The sequence below is a fragment of the Nyctibius grandis genome, chromosome 3 (assembly GCF_013368605.1).
Source record: "Nyctibius grandis isolate bNycGra1 chromosome 3, bNycGra1.pri, whole genome shotgun sequence".
Classification (NCBI taxonomy): domain Eukaryota; kingdom Metazoa; phylum Chordata; class Aves; order Nyctibiiformes; family Nyctibiidae; genus Nyctibius; species Nyctibius grandis.
In genome coordinates this window covers 53,167,576-53,185,633 of record NC_090660.1, presented here as the reverse complement: position 1 = coordinate 53,185,633, position 18,058 = coordinate 53,167,576, and the positions used below count along the sequence as shown (strand labels likewise).

At 40.4% G+C, this 18,058-nt stretch overlaps 1 protein-coding gene and 1 long non-coding RNA gene across 2 annotated transcripts; both read right to left on the bottom strand.

The window, feature by feature from the left end:
* Positions 1-235: 235 nt before the first annotated feature.
* Positions 236-9,126, bottom strand: LOC137661583 (centrosomal protein of 290 kDa-like). The gene is made up of 7 exons (XM_068397190.1): positions 8,821-9,126; positions 7,626-7,765; positions 6,949-7,029; positions 4,937-5,027; positions 3,864-4,050; positions 2,856-2,953; positions 236-527 (listed from the first exon to the last, which is right to left on the bottom strand). The coding sequence occupies exons 1-7, from the start codon at positions 9,124-9,126 to the stop codon at positions 399-401; spliced, it is 1,032 nt and encodes a 343-aa protein (XP_068253291.1). The 3' UTR covers positions 236-398.
* A 632-nt stretch (positions 9,127-9,758) lies between these two features.
* LOC137660774 (uncharacterized) lies at positions 9,759-15,123 on the bottom strand. Its single transcript, XR_011047776.1, has 3 exons — positions 15,057-15,123; positions 14,315-14,408; positions 9,759-10,960 (listed from the first exon to the last, which is right to left on the bottom strand). It is a non-coding gene; the product is annotated as an uncharacterized lncRNA (long non-coding RNA).
* Between the last annotated feature and the right edge of the window lie 2,935 nt (positions 15,124-18,058).

Genomic DNA, 18,058 nt, shown 5'->3' with positions numbered 1-18,058 from the left:
CATAGATTGCCAAATCTACAGATCTACTTTGATTTTATATAGTTTACAGAAAAGGATAAATTGGGAAATTCTTCAAATTAAAGTACAAATATTTTACTAGATTCCCATAAACACCCACAACCACTCCTGCCATGAATGTGTTTTACAAGTGTGAAAGAGAGAGGTTTTGAAACTTAGTTGAAGTTACATAGACCACAGTTTATTTAAAAGCCACATAAACAAAAATCAAAGGCACAAAATACCAAAACATTTCAGAGCAGCTTGTCATATTGAGATCATATTATTGAATCCATAATATTATCAAAATGTGGTACTACATAAGCCATGATAGGTTTAAATGTTGCAGTAAGTATAAAAAATGTGGAAAATCTACTTGCCATTAAATTAATCAGTAGTTACTACAAATGTGCAGTAAAAGGCAGTCCGTACATTACACTTATTTGTTTCAAGCACTTTTCGTACTGATTATTCAGTTTCACAGATTCCTGCACAGCATGCTTTAGATCTTCTATCTCTTCGAAAAAATCCTAGAAAAACCCAAAAATATTCACTTTAACATTTCTTTCAAAGACATTCTCAATAAGAGCTAGTCAGCATTTCAGTTGTTCCCAAGTTCAAAGACACTCTCTATATTTTTTATTAATATATGGTTGAGTTATGCAAACACAGCTATGGCAAGATACAGCAATCAACTATAACCTTATGTAATAATTTACAACTTTGCCCTGAACACAAAATGCAAGCAGAATTCATGTTATGTTAGCACCTGAAATACAGATTAATAATAGGAAAGATGAATTAAGAGAAGAAAAAAATGTTGGTTTATTCAAAAGCTACAAAATGACAGTCCAAAACTACAAGGGAATAATGTCAACATCATCTGTGCAAAAATACAGCTATATGTGCTGAAGTCAGCCAGCAGCAGGTAACAACGGATCTGAAAGCTTCAAGATTATAAAAAAGGGACAACAAGCAAGGAGAGAGATGAGGAGAGTAAACTAAGGAGGATGATGTTAGCATTTGAAGACGACAATACTAAAGAGTTTAAGATGGAAAAATGGATACCATATTTAGACCTAGAAAGATACAAAATATTTTTAGACCTTAACTGCTTTGTAAATTGCTAGTATCTGTTTAAAACTTTAAGTACAACTACATTTTGCTATTTGATGTCCTATTTCAGAATAGGATCTATTATTTATGACTACATTGTTAAAAAGTTTTATTTTCCTATTCAAAAGGATAAGCTTTATGATGCATTAAACTTGACAGAACCTAAAATGGATAACACTATCCAAAAGGTTCAATCAGCTCAGATAAAAGCAATTTGCAACACAGGAGATAATGAAAAAGAGCAATACGTAAGGCTACACAGAACACAAAGAGATCAGTAAGAAAGCCATAAAAACCAAGTCCTGTTGAACTTATTTAATGTCAGCCTATGTGGTTTCAATTTCTCAGATTGATCCTTTTGTAATTATACTATCCCGGAATGCACAACTTAGCAAGTAGTTCTAGCTACACCTAATTCAACTAGGTGATAAATTCAGCTTCATAGAAATAAACTTCAATTATTAAAAATATCAATGGCCCATAGCTTAAATGTTTGGTTCAGCTCTTGTAGCTCAAGTCTACTGAGCAATTCTGATCCTTTGTAAGTGAAGGCAGAAGTTGTTGGGAAATACAAGGACAGCAAGTAGAGTGTAATCACCCAAGACTTCATTTCACCAACCTGGAAAAGTACTGCCTACCAGAGTAACACTGTATCTACTTACATCCATCTATACTTGACATCTTCTCCTGACTGTTCTTTCAACTTATTTTTTAAATTAACAGCTATGTACATCTTAAATAACGTAGTGACTTAAAACTACCTTAAAAAGGGTCACTGATAAAAAGCCATAACCTCAGACTTAAATATTTCTCTTCTGAAAGACGAAACTTTCAGCCACAAGTTTTCCCTGACTCCCAAACATGGGGATCTAGAACTCACCCTGGCTCAATGTTTGACAAGTTTCACATCTAATGAACTATCACCATGTTTTACTATTACCCTGTAATGAAAGCTAGCATAATATTATTTAGCTTGTGAGGGGATTGCAAGATAAGAAAACAGATTCTAAAAAAAGAAAACCAGGACAAGACTTGAAGAATAAGCAAAAACCAATCTAAACAAGTTTGTTGCTGAAAATAAAATCTTAGTTCAGTACATTAAACTGAGTCCTCTATAGCTAGATAAGATCTCTTTATCTTCTCACATAATTTCAAGAATTACCGTATTTCCACACTTTCACTTTTGACACCTATCAACCTATCACGAAAACCTCAAAGCTCTCTCCCTCTGCCCTCCCTAAACTGAGAGTTCTGTCAGAGGCATAACTTTGATATGTCTAAGAAGTTCACGAGAAAATAGCTTTCCTCTCGCTGACATCAGGAAGCAATGGAAGTGATCATACAAAAAAAATATTTTTATTATCTCTGCAAATGTCTGTTGGAAGGAATTAGGACTGTTACCAGCACTTACAATTTTAATGTCGTAACGACCTGAGGCAAATAATCTCTCACAAAGGAAACCAAATTGCCCAAACATTTAAAAAAAAATCCACAAGAAATTGCAGCAGTTTAAAACAAACAAAAAAAAAAGTAAACTCTTCCTTAGCCAAGCAGTACTGTAGGACATGAATGTTTCAAGGAGTCATTCATTTCCATTTCTTTCTCAGAATGTTATAAATTGGTATTTTATGTATTTTGCTTGATAACAGCATATGTTCAGCCTAAAGATAAGTTTCAGTTCAGGCATAAAAGTTAGTTTTTCAAAAATCACCTATTCTTAAACTTGTCCTAAAATAAATTACCTTGTCTAATCCAGCTAATTCATTTTTTAGTGCTCTCCTTTCTGTAGACAACTTTTCATTTTCTTTCTTCAGCTTTTTAATCTCCTTCAATAATAGCTCTATATTCAAATAAAAAATATAGACTTCAACCATAGCAGTCAACCTCCCCCTCATATGAATCATATTACAGCTAAAGAGCTGCCTACGTTTTGTGATATCAGAAAATTATGGTTCAGCTTTTTAAAAAGTACCTTTTTCATAAAGTGATTTATTCTCAAGAATCGGCCCAGAACACTCCCAGGTACTATGAAAGATAACAGGAACTGTCAATTGGATAATCTGACTCTGCCAGATTCTTAGAACGTGGGATTATTTTACTTTAAAATCTACAAAACATACATCACATGCCTTGATTACCTTTTTCTGACTTACGAGAGGGTCACATTAGCCCTCGCTGACAGCACATTTCCTGAAAATTATGCCTACATTATATGATCTCTTCAATCTCTTTTTTTATGCTTTCAAGTGGAACAAGGTTGCACCTTAACTTGTGGTTTTACTTATGTGAGGAAGAACATGCTCAAACCAGTATTGTCAGGGTTTGTCCCATATTTTAAGGCTAAAAACAGGTTCTTTTGTGTATCGGTGTCTGAAAATCAAAGAATGGAGCAGCAAACATCACTAAGAGACCTGCATAGATACAGCTTACCAGAATAAATAATAAATAGTACTAAGTACAGCCATGCACTCCCACCCACAATTACACCGACACACCGATCTCAGAAAAAGAGAAAAGCAGCAAACACTTATTTTTAATCACAAACAAATGCAGGGCTGGATCCATAGATAAGACATTGATTACGAGATGCCATTTTTACATGACGGGTTTTCAAAAATGAAAAACGTTTCAGATACTGCTGGTTGAAGTAGAAGAAATAACCTTGAGTGTGCCTTTGGATCTGAAATGAAATGAATGATCTCTGATGGGCATCCTGGAAGCAACATCACCAGAATTAACCATACCATTACCTAAATATTTACTGCAACAGGATTCCTTCTTTTTAGATATGTCCCTGTGAGATGTTACTTCTCCCTCTGGGGTTCGACTTCTTTTTCCAGAAATAGCACCAGTTTTCCAAGAAACCTTTTTACATTCCAATTGCTCAATTCTTTGTCTCTGCTCTCGAAGATTATGCTCTAGCTCATGAATTTTAATCTGTCAAGAAACTAAAATTTTTTTAAAATGCATAGAACAAACACAGTTCAACTGAATACAGATGGAAACATATCCTGAATGCAAACCTAGAGCTTTCAATTGCTGACTTAAAACTACATTCATTCAAAGCATCTGAAAGGAGAAAAAAATAGTGTTTTAAAATAATCTGTTACTGAGCACATGCTTGCAAGCAGTATAAGTGTACATGCACAAAGATACTAAACCTTCCCACACAATAAAGCGTACTTTTATGGTAGCAATTGCCAACTTTTAAGAAAAAGTATATATAATCCAAATCGTAATGAATATTAATTTACAAACAAATGAAGAACATGTTCCAGACTCCTAGGAGGAAATTAATTAGACTAGTCAGCTGTAATGCTTGATCAGTGCCTAAAGAGGCCATACCCACTTAAAAGCTTTTTAAACCACTCATGGCCACGCAACCCTCCCTTTGCTCCAGTTACGATGCTAGTCTCTGCACAGCAAGCAAACAGATCTTGCTACCTGACAGAAGGCTATTTGCCTTCGTTTGGTTAGCTTACTGCTGGATTTCAGCAATAAATCAGCTCATGACACATACATAAAAATATCAGGGCTGGTACAACAGAGGTCGGAAGAGGCTTATACAGTTGGAAGGAGGAGTAGGCAGGTGAGTAAAGAAAAAAGCAAGGAAAGAGATGGCTTTCAGTTAGACATACCAGTGACAGAGTTCACTTTCAAAGGGAGCTACTGACTACTTTCCATTATCTCAATGGCATGGGAAACAAAAATGAGTGCAAAAAGAAAAACATGGTCTCATTTTACAAATGTAAGAATTACTTTTCAGTCTCCCTAAGAGCTTATGTTTGGCTATTTGGTACCATCTCCTACAAATTCTACTTACAGTGAGATTTCTAATTGCTTCACTTTGCTCCTGGTTTGTTTTGATTTCTTTAACGTAACGTTTCTGTAGCTCATTATACATCTGAAGTAGTCTAAAACAGAAGAAATGCATAAATTGCAATAAAATATGAAAATCAACAAAATGTGCATCCTTCGTGTTAAAAGTATTACAGACACCCCATAGAGATCACTTGGACTCTAGCTGTACTGTAGAGACTTGTAACAGAAATATTTAAGATGGGTGTGAATGAAGTGTGACCAGCAACACAGAAAGAGAAAGCACCAGAAAAAACAGCAAAGCAGGAGTTAAAAGAATGGTCTGTATGGATGGCAAAGAATCCCTTTCACTTAGCCAGACTGAGGATGCTGTTGTTTTCGTCCAGCCCACATGGCCATGCGCTGATTAAACCTCAGTACAAATAACTTGTTGATGGAAGACCTACACACTAGCAACAGGAGGGTGGCAATGACTTTGCAGCATGTCACATATATCATTCCTCTCCTCGTTAGCAGAAAAAGGATAGAAAAGACCACTCCTAAAGGATATAAAAAAGTTTGTCCAGAAACTAGTTTCTTGCCAGCAATCAAGAATCCATGATGAGAACTCCTGAGGCAGCATCCCCGTCCCTCTGTGTTGCACAAAACATCTCATTGCTTCTGAGTATGTGGGTGTGAGGATATGAGTGAATGAAATCTATGAGAAAATGAGTGTGAGTGGGTAAAAATCAATGTAAAATAAACAGATTGGGGATATTATCTTTCCCTTTGATACCATCTTGCATCAAGTTCTGCTACACTAATTTCCTACCATATTTCATAGCATTCAGTCTACATATATCAGGCCCTTAATGTAATTGATGAACATGAACAGAGACTTTTCCTATTTTATTAGGAATTCAAGTAAGAGCTGGCATTCATACTAAGTCATGACTGCGCGACACAAGCAGGATGAGCAATACTATAGTACAGAACAGCTTTGTAAAATACCATACAAATAGATGCTAGGAAAAAAAGGTAAGTCAGGTTATCTATTTGCAACCTAATACAAAGCAGGTCCAGCTTTGTATTTCTAGATTCAAAGACTACTTCCACATAAGCATCTAATTAGGTACTCAATTCAAGCCCAGAGCTAGACACCCAGCGTTCCTACATAGTTCGCAAGGAGGGTCTGGTACGCTGTAAAGGTATTTAAAAAAAAAAAAAAAAAAAAAAAGAAAAAAGAAAAGAAAAAAAACATGCCTTCTACAGCCGTCTAAAGGAAACACTAAAAAAAAGGGTGCTTGAATCAAGAGCAGTAGGGACTGCCTCTATCTTGGTTAAGGTCCACAGCCCATTTCTCTAAATGGACAAAAAGTAGCCTTTGAAAGAATGGAGCAGCCTATTTTAAAAAAAGGGATGGACCAACATTTTATGTAGCATGCCTAGTCGTTAACATGTTTCAATATACATTTTTTTTAAAACAAAAATGTAACTTTTGTATCAAAAAAGCAGTTGTAAGAATTTATTTCTGGCATTAATTGGCAAGCTACAGTAAGTAGTGGCTCACTTCTATAAATTAATTAGACTGAAAAGTAGAATCACTTGTGTGGCTTATTTTGAAAAAAGTACCAGCTTATAGATTTTATATACACATAAAATTGAGCTATAAAAATGAGCTAAGAAAGCTGCTACAAAATAGAAAATGAAATTACATAATTCTAGCTTAAAAATCTGCAAAACAAATCACACGTATGCACACACGCATGATGGAGCTTCCTTAGCTCATTCAATTTTTCTCAGTGAAAGATCTGAGAAAGAAATCCATTTTGTTCTTTGTTTAGTAATATTTTCAAGTTTAATCTAAGATTTAGTACTTGCTTCTAAAATGTAAATAAAATTCTTTTCCATTGTTTCAAAGGCTGAAAGCAGCTTCCATAACAGTTAACAAAAATTCAACTGACTTAACCATGAACAACATATTCTACCCTATGGAGAAGGTTTAATTCTGTGAAGAACCAGTTTCCAAGAACTCACCTGACACTGTCACCCTCTGGATTAAGATCCTTGCTGTATCCACCCTTATGCCATAAGTGGGTTTCTGTTTGAACTTGTACACTTAATTGAAACAAACACAACAGCTTAATAAAATTAGATTTTACAATTTTAATTAGATCAAACAAACAACTGAAAACAGCTAAGTTACTTTTCAGTTTGATGTGACAACAGAGGTTTCCATGCAGGATCGCAACCATACCAAAATTTAAACTTGAAAATTTTTGCAAACAGGTATTTAAATCCTGGCAAGACACTCTCCAAAACACTAGCTGTATAGTTTTTCAGGTCCTAAGGTCCCAGTTTCCAAATCAGTTAAACAGTATTGATGCAAATAACTATCTTACTAGTGTTTGTTGGCAAAATAATCTAAAACTCTTTGCAGTTAGACAAGAGACTAAGCTAAGCAGAGGTATTAGTTATTGATATTAAAACTGTTTCTTTCACTACAACAATGAATTTTGTCCAAGTTGCCCCAGGCATCCTTTTTTCCTTTACACGCCTCCAGCATTCTCCATGCCCACCACTCTGTTCACAGGGAGCCCCTCAAAATACACAGAACATATAAGGCCTAGTTCATCCAAAGAATAACAAGGTACAAGTCCTGAAATATTGCACTTCTTTTGACGCAAAAAAAAAAAATGTTTGACAATTCTTACTCTCTGCTTGTGACATAGTCATGCATTAACTGCTGCAGATGCAGTTTTTCTTGGATCTGACCCAGATTCTTTTCTAGATCCTTATTTTTTATGTGTAGTTTTTTCAATTTCTTGACTAACTGTTCATTTTCATCACTGAGCTGAAAAGGAAGAGAATTTAAAATGAAAAATCAAGCAACATTTTCAGATCAAGTACTAATTGAGCTGATAACATTTCAAATTAAAATTCTCTCCCAAAAGTTTTACTACGTTTATCTTGAACTATAGAAATATATAAAGGAAAATGGCAGGAAAAATAAATGGCTTCAAACTTTATGAAGAATTGACTGAAACACAGCTTCTTTAACATACATATTAAAGGATTCTAATGTAACTTCATAATTCATTAGTGAATGATAAGTCAAACTGATTTCGTATTTAAAAAAAAAAATCAATCACAAAGGGACAAAACACACAAGCATTCAGTTGTACTTCTAAACGCTAATCATCAGCTCTGCACCTGAGCTTGTATTTATTTTTGTTTTATAGAATCATAGAATCATTTTGGTTGGAAAGGATCTTTAAGATCATTGAGTCCAACCATTAACCTAACTCTACCAAGTTCACCACTAAACCATGTCCCTAAACACCACATCTACTCGTCTCTTAAACACCTCCAGGGATGGTGACTCCACCACTTCCCTGGGCAGCCTGTTCCAATGCTTGACAACCCTTTTGGTGAATAAATTTTTCCTGATACCCAATCTAAACCTCTCCTGGTGCAACTTGAGATCGTTTCCTCTCATCCTATTGCTTGTCACCTGGGAGAAGAGACTTAACACCTGCCTCACTACAACCTCCTTTCAGGTAGTTGTAGAGAGCAATAAGGTCTCCCCTCAGCCTCCTTTTCTCCAGACTAAACAACCCCAGTTCCCTCAGCTGCTCCTCATAAGACTTGTGCTCTAGACCCTTCACCAGCTTCGTTGCCCTTCTTTAGACTCGCTCCAGCACCTCAATGCCTTTCTCGTAGTGAGGGGCCCAAAACTTAACCTCACCAAAGCTGAAAGACTAAACTACAGCCGCATTAGCAGGATTTGTTGCGTGCACATTTGCTAAACCTCGCCCAGCACTAGGCAATCACGCCTATCACTTCCTCTACGACCCAAAGGCAGCTATCTACACTGCCCTAACCTACAGGGTATTAAGTAAAACTGACGCTGTCGACCGACACTTGGTCAACAGAAGGAAGACTAGCAACGAGAAACCGTAAACTGCTGTAAGCCTGAGCTCTGCCCCTGAAGATAACGGCAAACCCGGCCGAGCCGAGAGTCGCCGTGCTCGAGTGTTCCGGGCGCTCTCTCCAGGTCGGGCCGGCAGGGCCTTCCGCGGGCCCCCGAGAGCCAGGAAGTGCCCCAGGCAGGCGGGAGGGAGGGAGGGAGGGAGGGAGGGAGGCGGCCCCGCGGGCCGGCACCGCCACGGCCCCACTCACTTGGAGGCACCTGTGGACGGCGGGCAGGGCCATGGCGCCCTCTTTCAAACGCAGCCACCGCCCCGTGGGGACCGCGCCACGGAAGGCCCCCACCTAGCTGCCCTCTTCACTGCCCGCCACCACCGCTCGCCTCACAGCTCTCAGGCAGGCGCCTTGGCCACCCAAGCCCATCCGGATAGGCTCCGAACAGTGGACGTTACAGGCGAGCGACGGCACCCGGCCAAGGACCCTGGCTACAGCCACCCCCACCCCCCCGTTGCCAGGGAAACGGCAGCAAGCGGGGCCTGCGGGAGCGGCGCGGCGGCGGCGGCCCCTCCGGCGGGCAGGTCTTCTCCCCGCGCTCGGGAGGGGCACGGCCGGGGTGCGAGGCAGGCGGGGCCCAGCGCGGCGGCCGCCTGAGCAGCGCGGGCCCCCTGGCGGGCACTGCCGCGGCCGGGAAGGGCTCGCACCGGAGCTCGCCCGGCGCGTTTTGCCTCCCGTGCGGCAAAGGTCTCCCAGCCGGCCTGCACGGGCCGGTGACAGCGGGGCTCCTGACCCGGCTGTGGGTGCTCCGAAATCAGCGTTACTGTGGCTGTGAACCTCACCCTCCGGAGCCAGCATAAAAACAGCCAGTCTCAGCTTGTCTCTTTTAAATTGTCATCAGTTTTATTCGCAATATTATTTTCTGCGACTAACAGACACTGAGTGCGTGGGATTGAGAATACTGCCGCTTACAGATCTGCGCGGACACATTTGTACACCAACACACACCAAGTTACGTATGTCTACAAAAGTGTATTCTACATCTGCCACTCCCGTCGCAACAGAGGCCCCGGCACTGGCTGTTCAAGTAACATCCACCAAGGCAGGAGACACGCTGCTCCCCAGTGCCAGGGGGGCTGTAATCTTGATATTTGTGGTACTTGGTATTACTACTGTTTGCTGGGTTTTGCCTTCGGTTTTTGTATTTTGCAGGTATTTTTGGCAGAGCAGGCTGGAGGGCACCCAGGCAGGATGAAAGCATTCAACCTTCACGATGGACTGACCCTTACAGATAACACACCAACAGAAGGCACTCACCAGCTGCGCGAAGAACATCACCCATCACAGCAAGATTGACCCAAAGCAGTGATTATTGCCTGCTGGTCTCAGCAGCCTTTGTTATTGGCACTTCAAAACCTTTCCTGTTTCTCTCTCTTTCTCTAGATCTCAAATCTAAGTCTTTTGTTCTCTGCATCTCCTGACTTTGTATAAAATGTTGCCTCTTGTGTTACTTATGGCCCCTCACATGTTGCCATCTTTTTTTTTTTGTGTTAAACATTGCCAGATGCCACCTGCCCCTCCATCTTGATCCCGTAGCCCACCTGATTTCAGAGCCTGGCAATTTTTGCAAGGAACCATTCACACCTGGGAAAAGAGAGGGAGATGACAGCCACTCACTACTGCCTACTGCGGGTCTACAGCTTACCTAACACAGGGTACAAGACACTCCGGTCACATCAGGCTGCAAGTGGGAACTGTAAATGTAATCTGATTAAGGGAGATGGCACGCACCTCTAGCTCCAGGGCACAACCCCAGCATCTCTCCTCCTCCACCACCAGCCCGGCTCAGCCCGTCACCCATCTGGCCAACTCCTTGCACTTCGCACAGAGGTCACAGTGCAAGATAAAAGCCGCTGTGCTGAGCTCAATACACACAAGATCCAAGCTGTGAGGCTGTTAACATCCAAGAGTGCACAGGAGAGAATGACATGCTCACGCTGTTAACTGCTGCCAGAAGTCCTTTCTCTCTGTGAAGATTTCTGTATTGGTTCCATAAGTGCAGAAGCAGCCACACAACACGGCTAATTCTTGGGGCCCACGACGAGTCACCTTGTCCCTAAATAGCCTGGCAACAAAATTGCTACTGTAATCAGCAAATAACATTGAATAAATTAGCATCTGACAGTTCACAGTATGAAAACCAGGAAGTCACTTCTTGATAAAAATACAGCTGGATATAACTGGCTACAGTAGCAGTAAAGAAAAATAAAAGAAAATTGGGAGGTATAATACCAGCCAGCAATGCAATGGTGCTGCAGAAAAAGGGAGATCCCATTTTCAGATGGAGTAGCAATACCCTGAGATGTAATTACTCGGTTCTATTCTATTTTAACCAGCACAAACAAGATCTCAGGTGAGGAATAAAAATTACATGAGGAAGAAAATACAGCATATCAGGAAGGGTTGAAATAACTGTGTGTGTTTAGTCCAGAAAACTAAGACTGCCAAGAATCATTTTAACTGACTTTATCTTTGGTTATTGTGAAGGATGGTAATAATTTTTCCCCACGTCATCTAGAGGAGGATGAGCAAAAATAAAGTTACTTTCCAACCGAGACTATTTCAGTTGGATGACAAGGAAAATGTTCTTAATATCAGAGAAGAAAAATACACACAGTTCTCCCTCACTAGAGGTTTTAATAAACAGATTAGAGAATGATTAGGCATGACTTTGGATACAGGTATATCTAATATGCACAGCATACTGGCATACAGCAAGTAGACAAAAAGATCATTTTAAAGCCCCTTTTAGGCCAACATTTCAATGATTCTATGTTATTATTTTAGAAGAGAACATGCTCCAACATAATAGTAATTCTGATATTTTGCAAAACTTTGTAAAATTACTACTTCAGAAATAATTTTTCAAGTGACAAAGGGAAGCTGTAGTATAAGACAGCGCGGTGGAGAAAGACCAGTACACTGGAATCCAGCATACCCTATGTACCACTATCTCACTATAAACAGTATAAGTAGGATAACAATTTTTTCTTCAATATTGGGAATGTCAGGAGTAGTCATAATTGCTTAATACTACACAAGGCCAGGCCACTTGAATATCAAGGAATAGTATTTTATAAAGAATGTGCAAGGCTTGCTAGGACTTACATTCCTGTGGTACTCAGGTGTTTGGTTTGGCTTGGTTTTTCTAAAGCACTGTGGGTGGAGCAGTAAAACAAAAAGAGGAGGGAGCACAGATGGATTAATTCAGGGCTTCTGCAAAAACTAGAACAAGCACGGAAAGGGCAGCACTGGGCTGCACTCAGAGAACAACCTAGACAGGTCAGAAGTAGCAGAGAAAACAAGCCCACGATGTGTCTTGGGTCATTCTCAGATGTGCAGACCCTGTTTCCCTAGCTCTTCTACACACGCAACAACTCCTTCTGGGCACACTGCTGCTCTCCTGCTTACTCAGGAGTTGACAACGATGCAGCACCTATGCACAGTTTTTAAGACTCAAATATTTTCAGAACTCAAAAATTGTCACCAGTAGAACATCTTCTCGATTCTACAGGCTGGAAAACTACACAGTGAAAAGTTGGGAAATGAGCCAACAGAGCTAAAAGGGAAAAAAGAATTCCCAATTTCTGACCTAGAAACTGAGCCGTGCAGCCTCCCTCCGTCCTGCTTTTCCATGGCTGGCACGGGAACTGAAGATAGATGGAGGAAGCAGACAACAGCCAGGTTTCTCAACTATGCAGCGAGACCTGTAAGATTTGGATTTTATCAAGTACTGACCCAAATGACACCAAAAAACCCTACTTGTATCCTCAAACTCTTGGAAAAAGCTACAGCTGAAGCTCTTGTAGGTTTTATCATGCACATTACGATCAAACATTTTCAAAAGTGGTCATTGATTTTGAGTGGCTCCACTTCAAAATAAGCATCTGTTCTTCCAAATTAAAGATACTCAATAGATATCAGCCCAAGGCTGAGTAGCACTGGACATCAGATTTTGAAGCATCCAAAAATCAAAAGATAATGTCAGCCTGCATGTGTATACAAACCACAGTTTATACAAATGATAAAAGACTTTTGTGTACTTGATTAGGAAAGATATTAATTTTCCAGAGATACTAACAATACATGATTTTTAAAAAACTTCTCTGTGGCAGTAAATGTATGAAAAGCCACTAAGATATTCACTTTCCACTGTAAACAGTTACAGCAGAAACATTTCTGTACACTGTTATTCAGCTGGTTTGTTGAATACGTTCTTTTTTCCTTGCATTTTTCCTTCTAACTCAGCTGGTATGAACAGAGACACATTTCCTGCTGGCACACATGAATGACAATGTCACCGATTCCAGCGGTGCTGAGCCTGCTACTTACCTCCAAACAGCAGGTATGTGACCATAGCACTCTTTTTCAGCTACATGTGCACCAAAATCATTCATTTAATTTGTCAGAAAATATATGAGCACGGGATTAGTTGATGCAATCCCACAATAAATCCAAGCGTAGCCTTTTTTCCACGCAGATTAAAGGGCAGTATGTGTCCTTACAACCCTCAGAGATCTACTATCCTCATGAGATTTGCCAGGAATTAAAATTCTCCTGTGAAAATCTACATGTCTTTGTAAAAACACAGGAAAATTGCAACTGCCCCAAATTAATCTCTCTTTTATTCCATCCACCCAGCTGTGTCTGCAACAACTCCTCAGTCCCTTTCAGGGCAGAAGATGGCAAGGCTCATGCAGTCTTTCTGTCCTTTATGTTCTTTGGCACAATCAGTGCTGCCAATCTCACAGACAAACGCCAGTTGAAAAATCATAGAACAATCTCACACAAAATGGCCAACATGGGAAAAAGGCCCTTTCTCCATCTTGTTTCAAGCTTGGGTCAGGAAGTAATAATCCCATTTGTGTTCAGGAGCCTTCCTGGAAACAAGGAGAAACAGCCTGGCTTTCCCAAGCCTTGGCAAAACCACAGAGGTCAGCTAAATGCAAAAGTTCAGAATTCAGTTGAAAACATGAACATTTCCTGTATATCAAGAGGAAAAGCACCAAGACCTGACTGGATTTAAGATGACTGTTTGCAGAATTAGAAACAAGAAATCTTTTCTCATAATATATAATAAGAGGAAATCAATTTAATCTTAAAGCTGACAAAACCAAACAGAGGTAAAATTTATTAAATTAGGCTACAGGGATCCCTGCCACAGCACACTGACAGAAGTTCTGTATTACCTTCAGCGACAGAAACATCAGGTTATAATACTAGTTTGTTTTTGGGGTAAGGAGGTATTATTTTTAGTATTTTCAGTGGCTAATGTTCAAAAAACAATACTGGCACGCCATGTGGCAGAGACAGTCTGCCGCTTCTCCCTTCAAAGCCACGGAAAAAGACCTCTACCACATATTATTCTACACCCACAGACATGGTCTAAGGAAAAAGTAACAGCTTGGGACTGTATTACCTTGCCCACAGAACTCCCTTGAGAGAAGAAAAACATCTCTCAGTAGAGAATCAAAGGCTCTTGCATCCCAGGAAAGATCTCGCAGCCATACCTCCTGGAAGAGATAATTTCCTTAGATGACAGAGCCAGTCTGAAAACTCCAGAAAACACTCAAGGATGCCATTTTACCAGCAGAGCTGTCTGTCAGACCTTGAAGCCAAAAATCTCTATTTCCACATTAACCAACGCCCAGAGCAGCTGTGAAGGGGGATTCCTGCACTGTGTGTTTGAGACTATCTTTTGGTTAGTTTGTGGCAGGAGGGAAAAAGCGGAGGGTGTCCAAGGAGCGATCCCTGGGCCTTCTGGACTTGGAGAAGAAAGGTAGTCAAAATACGACACTGCATGACAAAAAGAGAACACAAGAAACATCTAACACACCACTTAGTGCATTAATCAAGCATTATGTCATTAATGAGTCATTAGCGAGCATTATGAAAAACGGTGCCAGGGTTAGTAATTCCTGTTTGTCTCTGATGAAGCAGAAGCGGGATCAGCACAGCTCTCCTAGGGAGTCCAGCAAGAAGAGAGAGCATCTCCTAAGCCTTACCTTCCCTTCTTGTACACCTAAAAGGCAAAACAGAAACCTGGGCCAAACATCTTTTTTTATCAGCTATAAAATCTCTCACTGCAACATTACGATTGCAGTAAACTACAACAATATTGTAGTAGTTTGCACAAACAAAAAGCTTGTCATCTGGGTTACCTCTTAAAGGCAGAGTCAAACTTCATTCTTCATGAGATACTGATAAAAGCTCCAGAGAAAAGGGCTAGAAACAGTAAACAACAATTTTATATGACTAATCCAATACAATCCTATGCTGTGTAAAAAGACCATCTGCACAGATTCCCACTGCAGTGCTTTAATAACAGCGCAGCAAGCCTCTGGCTGTCATGCTGAGGAAATGCTCTTTCGCTCTCAGTCTAATAATTCCAGAAGATTACTTCCATTTTTTTTTCCCCACCACTCTCTGTTTTTATTAAAGCTATTAGCCACTTGCTCTCCCATTTAATTCCCTATTAAGAGATCATCCATCAAACCCGTGAAGTGACAAGGATCCGCACTGGAAGACATCTGCGGATTCCACATCCATGGCCTGTCAGCTACAGAGAGGTCACCCTCCCTCTGCAAAAACTACAACCGATTTTATTGCATCACTGCAGCGTACAATTACTGTCAAAGAAGAGAATGGCAAGCTCTCAGCTGAGGTGTAATTAAACCAATTTCATCTGCAGCAGCTTCCCCTCTGAGCAACTCTGCTTTTTGCACCACAGACCGAGCACACAGCAATGGAGGTCTCTGAGTGGCGTGCAGAGCAGCTGCACCGACAAATGCTGCTCAGCGGTTTAGGACAGGAAGCAAAGGAGACTACCACCTCCAGCTGAGCCACACCTAAGTCAATAAGGGCTTCACACCGTGGGAGAGAAGGAAATCCACGACTACGCTCCATTTTCTGCTCTGAGGTCAGAGGGAACAGGTTTTCTCCTCTGCTGAGCATTCGCTGTCTCAGGGGAGGAAGTCTGACCTCTACACGAATCTGGTCGGGGCTCAGGAGAATTCAGAGAGACAAAGCACCCGAGAAACACCAGTATTTCAGGTTCATCCAGGACAGGCCTATTCCAAGTGGACAAGATTAAACACGTGGCATGTGTGTAGGTTATGAAAGGCATGTGAGAGGAACTGGCTACCATTTGGGGTTATGAAAGATCAGAGGTTATGAAAGACCTTGGCAGTTACGAAAGATGAGCCGAGAGTCTGATCCAGCAAGGCAGAGAGCAGCATCGACCTGCTCGGAGGTGAACGGACGTTCAAAATCACCCAGCAGCTCACGGGAGGAAGTTCATGCTGCCTGGCAGGTCTAGGCTAAGGAAGGCTTGAAAAAACTTCAGAACAGTAATAAGAAAACAGTCTCCACTGACTAGGAGAATGATGAAGAGGAATATTGCCATCTGTTTGTAGGCCTTACAGGCATCTGCATTTTTTTGCAAAGTATTTTGAAGGGTCTTAAAATAGTAGCTGCACTCACTGATTTTCTAAGCAGTATTCTTTCCTGGCCTTTTAGTTCTGTTTTAAATCTTCTGCCTGCACGAGCCACATAGCTGGAATGAACCTGTAAAAATGCACTTCATTCAGTTGATAGTTTAGCCTCTCAAGTTCAGCCTTTGGTGATGCTTTTACTAATATTCTACCACTAGAACAAAGAGAAGGTCAGGGAAATTTTACTGAGCCAGATGGTGTGTCTTATTTTCCAAATGCCACTCAGACATCACTTAGAAAGAGGACGTGCTCCTGCTTAGAAAAACATTGAGGAGAGCATTTCCCCTCCTTTGCAAGAGTATTTCTCTGTGATGTTGTTTTTCTATAACTACCTTCAGAGAGGATATTTCTGCATCCTGCCTACTACACTATCATTCACACTGCCCTGTTTTTAAAACACAAGTTAAACAGACCTTTCAAATGCCTCTGTGGCAGCCTAATCACAACAAAACTCCGGGCATTGCAGAAGATCTGAGACACAAGGAAGGAAACCATCTGCTCTACATCAGAATAGCATCTAGCCCGTTTCAGCAGAAGGTATTGACTGTTTTACTGTTGGCCAATTCAGTAGCTAAAACTTCCTCTTTCAAGGAAAAACACAGAAAACACTTTTATTGTGGTCTGAGATGCTTCCTAGAATGCAAAGCCATGGTTAGCTGTAGATTTTCTTATTTACCAAAGTTAAAGCTGCTTCTACTACATCTCACCAGCATACACAACCCACCACAGCAAATATGTTTACCCATCTGCCCCAGCAGAGAAACTCTCTAGGGAAGGTCCTGAAGCCACTCAAGCTATGCTGAGCACGGTATCAATAAAATGCACAAATTTCTCAAACCTGGGGGAAACTGAGATTAAGGAAGAATCCAGAGTAATTCTGTTCCATACTATTCCAAATTACCTTACACATTGAGGACAAAGCAGATATGAGGTCAGAGGAAACAAGTGGCTTAGAAAAGAATCATCAGTCAACAGAAGGATTGACAAACATTTGGTGAGGATTTCTTTAAACAAGATTTCATAATTTCATACTTTAAACAAACTTTTAAACGTTGGGTATTAGTTAATTCCCCTTCTCAGGGTTTGTTACTTTTTTTTTCTGATTCAAAATGGGGACTAGAAAATGTTTTGTGATTCAAAATGGGGACTAGAAAATGTTTTGCGAAGTAGACTGACAGCCTTGCTGTCTTTGTGGTATCCACTCCCACAGTGCAGGTTAGAAATTTAAAGAATAAAGTTGAATTCTTGCACTAGAATCCATGAAGTTTTGTCACTTATTTTAGAAGGAAAAGGTCCAAGCCTTTTATTTAAATCAGTGTCTATTATTTTTGTGAACTACATATGGTGGGAGTGTTATGTCCCTCTCATCCCAAAGTCATCTGTGGCCCTCTACTTCTCAGGACCATGGCAGGTTAGGAAGGCTGGGAAGCATTAGAAAGTGTCTACAAGAGTCTTGGCACAGAGGCCAACCTGAAGAAAGGCATGCAAGTCAAGATTTTGGATTTCTTGGAAAAGTTAACCAGTAATACAAGATATACAATAAAAGAAAATAGATCTAGATTTAGGGTCTGTTAGGTTAGATAGAATACTCAAGCCAATTAAACTTAGCCTAGTCCCTAAAAAATTACCAAGTAATTTTGCGTTCACATCAGAGATAGTAAGTAGTAGTG